The following is a 4,503-nucleotide window of genomic DNA, read 5'->3' on the forward strand; positions in this document are numbered from 1 at the left end:
CAGTGCCCCGGGCCCTGTCCGCTGCCGGGGTGAGGGTGCCCGGTGAGGCCGGGGCCGGGGCCGCAGGTGGGATGCCGCTCGGCGGAAGGGGGTGGGCAGCTTGGAGGGGGTGGCGGCAGGACCCGGCTGTCACTCGGCGCGCGGCGAAAGTGACAGCGGGGGCGGGGCGGCCGCGCCGGGCGCGTATTTAACTTGGGCGGCAGCGGCGGCGCGGCAGAACGCGGCGGGCGGGCGGCAGCGGCGGCGAGGGGACCGCGACACCGAGCCCAGCCGAGCGGCACCGAGCCGAGCCCCGCCGGGCCGGCCTTCAACGCGCCGAGCCGAGCCGAGCGGGCAGCGCAGGGCACGGAGCGGAGCCGCGGCTGGATGCGCTGAGCGCGGTGGGGACGAGCGGGCCCCCGGAGCACCGGCAGCAGCAGCGGCAGCGGCGGCGGCAGCAGCAATGGGTCTCCGGGGCTGCTGAGCGGCGGCCGTGCCCGCCCCTGCCCGCCCCCACCGAGGAGCCGCCAGGGAACCGCGCCGGGAGTCCGGACGCGCCGCCTCGCCGGTGCCGGGGACATCCTCCGCCCCCCCCGCCCCGCCACGCCGAGGATGCCCCGGGGGCCCGCGGGCCGCCCCCGCCGCTCGCCATGAGGAGGAGCCCGGCCGGGCCGCGGGCGCTGCCGCCACCGGCCGCCGCCGCCTGAGCCCCGCGCCCCGGCCGTGCCCGCGCAGGGGCCGCCCGAGCGCCCCGGCGCCGTGACCCTCCTCCCGCCCCCTCGCCCGGCGCGCCCGGCTATAAAGGAGGGTTTTATTCTCGGGCTCCGGTCTCACGCCAAACCCTGTCACACCGTCTAGACGAGCTGTCGTGGGGCTCGGCCCAGCTGTCACCATGGCGATGGAGACGAGTCCGCTGTGAATTTTGGGGGGGAGCGAGCGAGAGCGGCGGCGGCGGCGGCGGCGGAGGAGGAGGAGGAGGAGGAAGGCTCGGCCGCCGCCGTGCCCTGCCCTGCCCCGCGGGGGAGGCTCGGACCCCCCGGCGCTGCCGGCCGCGGCTGGAGCCGGCCCGGCGGGGAGCCCCGGGAGCCAGCGGCCGCGGGCGCGGGGCGAGCCTCAGATGCGGCTGTCACACAACCCCGGCCGGGCTATTTAAAGTAACGGGCCCCGCCGGACACTGGTGTCTCTGCCTATTTATGAGCCCCCGGGAGCCGGCGGGCGCCGCCGGGCAGCGCTAGGAGCCGAGCCCGCCGGGAGCAGCGCCGGGGCCCGCCCGGAGCATGACGGCGATCCGGGCGCTGCTGCTCTGCCTGTGCCTGGGGCTGCCGGCGGGCGGGCAGCCCTTCCTGCGCCTGCGACCCTCGCCCAGCGACAACCTGCCCGTCAAGGACATCGTGGAGCACCCGGACCCCGAGTACGACCCCAAGGAGCAGGACCTGGACGAGAGGACGCTGAGGAAGAAGCTGGGCAGCCATTTCGACCCCGGCTTCATGGCCGTGGCCGTGCCGGGGCCGGCCAACGCCTCGGGCGCCGCGGCGGCGGCGGGGCGGGGGCGGGCGGCGCTGCCGGCGGAGCTGCGGCGGCTGGAGCTGGGGCCGCCCCGGGGCCCCCGCCTGCGGCTGGGCAAGAAGGCGCGGCGGAAGGTGCTGCAGTGGCTGTGGGCGCACACCCACTGCCCCGTCCTCTACGCCTGGAAGGACCTGGGGGTGCGCTTCTGGCCGCGCTACATCAAGGAGGGCAACTGCCTGGCCGAGAAGTCCTGCTCGCTGCCCGAGGGCATGTTCTGCAAGCCCGTCAAGTCGGTCACCAAGACCTTTCTGCGCTGGCACTGCCAGGGCTGGTCCAGCCAGAAATACTGCACCTGGATCCCCGTGCAGTACCCCCTCATCTCCGAGTGCAAGTGCTCCTGCTAAGCCTCCCCGGCCCCTTGCACTGCCGCCCTCCTCCTCCGGATCACTTAACGGGGGGGAGGTTTTTTGGGTGGGTTTTTTTTTTGGGGGGGGGGGGAGTTTGGGGTGGTTTTTTTTTGTTTGTTTGTTTGTTTTTCCCACCCCCCAGCGCGGAGTGGGGAACATAAACCGCTTTTGGGGTTGTTTTTTGTTTTGTTTTTGGTTTTTTGTTTGTTTGTTGGGGGTTTTTTGTTAATATTTTTTGTTAGGGTTTTTTGTTAATTTCTTTTTTTGTTTGATTTTTATTTTTGGTTGTTTTTTTTTTCCCTCGGACTTCTTTTAATGTTATTTTATTCAAAAGGGGAAAAAGTGAACCCAGGAACTGCAGGGCAGGCCAAAGGCACAGTAAAGCACTACAATCAGATGTCTATTTTTATACGTATATAGCCTTCTAACAAAAGGAAAATAAAAAAAAAAACAAACTAAAAAAAAAAGAAAAAAAAAGAAAGAAAAAAAAAACCTACCAGCCGTGTAAATAGAGAGATTTTAAAGGAAAAGGGGGGGGGGGGAAATCGCAGCTGTTTTTTTTATTATTATTATAATTATTATTGTTATTATTATTATTTTAAAGACATAGGACCACATTTTAAACCCATCCCCACAGAACCCGAGCACTTCCCTGCCGAAGGGGAGAACAGAAATTTCCTGTAAAGATGATTTTATCAAAAGGAGAAAAGGGACGGGGGGTGTACAAAAAAGAAAAGCGAGAACGGCAACATCCCTGAAGACGGTTGTTTCTCTGTGCTGTATTTTTTTTTGTCTTCTTCAGACCTTGTCACTGATGTTTGAACTAATTTGCCAAGCTCTCTAGGTTTTGTTTGTTTTTTTTTAAGTGTATAACAATTAATTAAGGAGGAAATTTTAAAGAAAAGTACAAATCTATGAAAGAGTGGAATTGTTTTGTTGTGTGGGAATACATATAGTCGTGTAGAGATGTTAAAGGAAATTTTCATTGTACAGTTTATTTATTTTTAACGTTTGTGTATAGGGAAAAAAAAAAGCTAGAGATTATGCCAGAAACTATTGGAAATGTTTACTTGAATATTCCTTTAAAAACATATCAATGTAAATATGAGCTATCACTGATCAAAACATTTTTAGCAATAAACTCTATCTTTGAAGAAAAACCCCGTGCTGCACCCCAGCTCTCTGGGAGACCAGTGGAGACTCGGATTCTTGCTCGGAGCAGGTGATGAGTAAAGAGCTTTGGCTGGGCCGCGCTGGCGTAAATCGCGAGACACCCCGAAGGTCGGGACAGCTCCACTGGTTTCTGCCTCTCCGGGATCCCGCTCTGGGTTTTCTTTGCGTGTATAACCTGTTGGGGAGAGAAAAAAAGCACAGACGGGAGAGAAATGTCTCGTAAAGTGTAAAAGAGCTGCGATGTCCCGGACTGGAGGTGTCATCTGAAGTCCTTGGGAGATTCCATGCTCTGTGGCTCTTGGATTCGGCTCTCCTGCTGGCAGAGGAAGCGGTCGAGGTTACTGCCCCGGCCATCAAAGCGCCTGACACAGCTTGGCAGCCCCGCGTGTGTCAGAACAAATGTTTTTTCTCGGCTGCCGCCACTAGCGCAGGAGGGAAGGATGGAAACGAGCCCTGCGCCCGGCCCTGCTGCCGCGACGGAGCCCCGGGGCTGGCACCTCTCCCCGCGGCGCCTCCGGGGGTGTGCGGGGTCAGGAGGAAGCGCTGACCCTGCGGTGGCACACAGTGCTCTCAGCTCGTGTGCCGGGGCCGGCGGGACTCCCACACTCCCACCAGAGCTCGTGGAGCCAGGACAAGGCAGAGCCGGGCCGGCTCGGCACGGGCAGGCTGCCGGCAGCCAGGCTGGGGAGGAGCCCGGCGCTGGTGAGCGGGGGCACTGGCAGTGCGAGCCCACTCCCGACGGAGATCTGTCTGTCTGTCTGTCTGTCACAGGGCTTGGAGCGCGGCCCTGACGGGCTGCCAGGCCGATCCCCAGCGTGTTCTGCGTGGGCTGGTGGTGCTGGAGGGGAAGGTCTGGCCGTTCCCCTTGGTGTCTGAAACGCGCCCGGCATCCCCGAGGAACAAACTGCTGCCGAAGGCTCTTGCCAGCAAGGAGCCACACTCTGCCAAGCCTGCTGTGGAGTGCTGGGGAGACCCTGTCCCCTTCCAGCTTGGCACGCAGGAGAGGAAAGCAGCACTGAGCCCATGGGAAGGCACCAGGGCCCTCTGAGGGGTCTAGCTCACATCCCTCCATCATCCTCTGAGGGGACTGAGGTCCAGAGAGCCCCATGGAGCAGGCCCACAGAGCTGGAGGGCGCACAGAGATTGAAATCAAAAGAGGGAGAGAGCTTTGAGAAGGGCATGGTGGGGACAAGGTGTGAGAGGGACAGTGACATCCAGTAGCCCAGGTCCCTGCAGAGCCCTGCGGCCACCCGCTTGGCCCCGCATGAGGAGGCAGGTTGGCCTTTTCACGTGTTCAGTGACGAGGGACTGGGGAAGGGGGGGATGCAGAGGTCAGGGTGAAAAGAAGACCTCGGCAAAAGCAATGTGCAAAACATCAGGGGCATTTGGGAGAGGAAGGGGAAAGCTCATTTTGCAAGAGGAACAACATCTGTGGTGT

General features: G+C 61.3%; 1 protein-coding gene across 1 annotated transcript; it reads left to right on the top strand.

The window, feature by feature from the left end:
- Positions 1–713: 713 nt before the first annotated feature.
- Positions 714–3,053, top strand: LOC127468514 (noggin-2-like). Its single transcript, XM_051781763.1, has one exon. The coding sequence runs from the start codon at positions 1,257–1,259 to the stop codon at positions 1,887–1,889; it is 633 nt and encodes a 210-aa protein (XP_051637723.1). The 5' UTR covers positions 714–1,256; the 3' UTR covers positions 1,890–3,053.
- The last annotated feature ends 1,450 nt before the right edge of the window (positions 3,054–4,503 follow it).

This window comes from Manacus candei, unplaced genomic scaffold (assembly GCF_025592945.1).
Source record: "Manacus candei isolate 608988 ecotype Guabito, Panama unplaced genomic scaffold, ASM2559294v1 h1tg000002l, whole genome shotgun sequence".
Lineage (NCBI taxonomy): Eukaryota > Metazoa > Chordata > Aves > Passeriformes > Pipridae > Manacus > Manacus candei.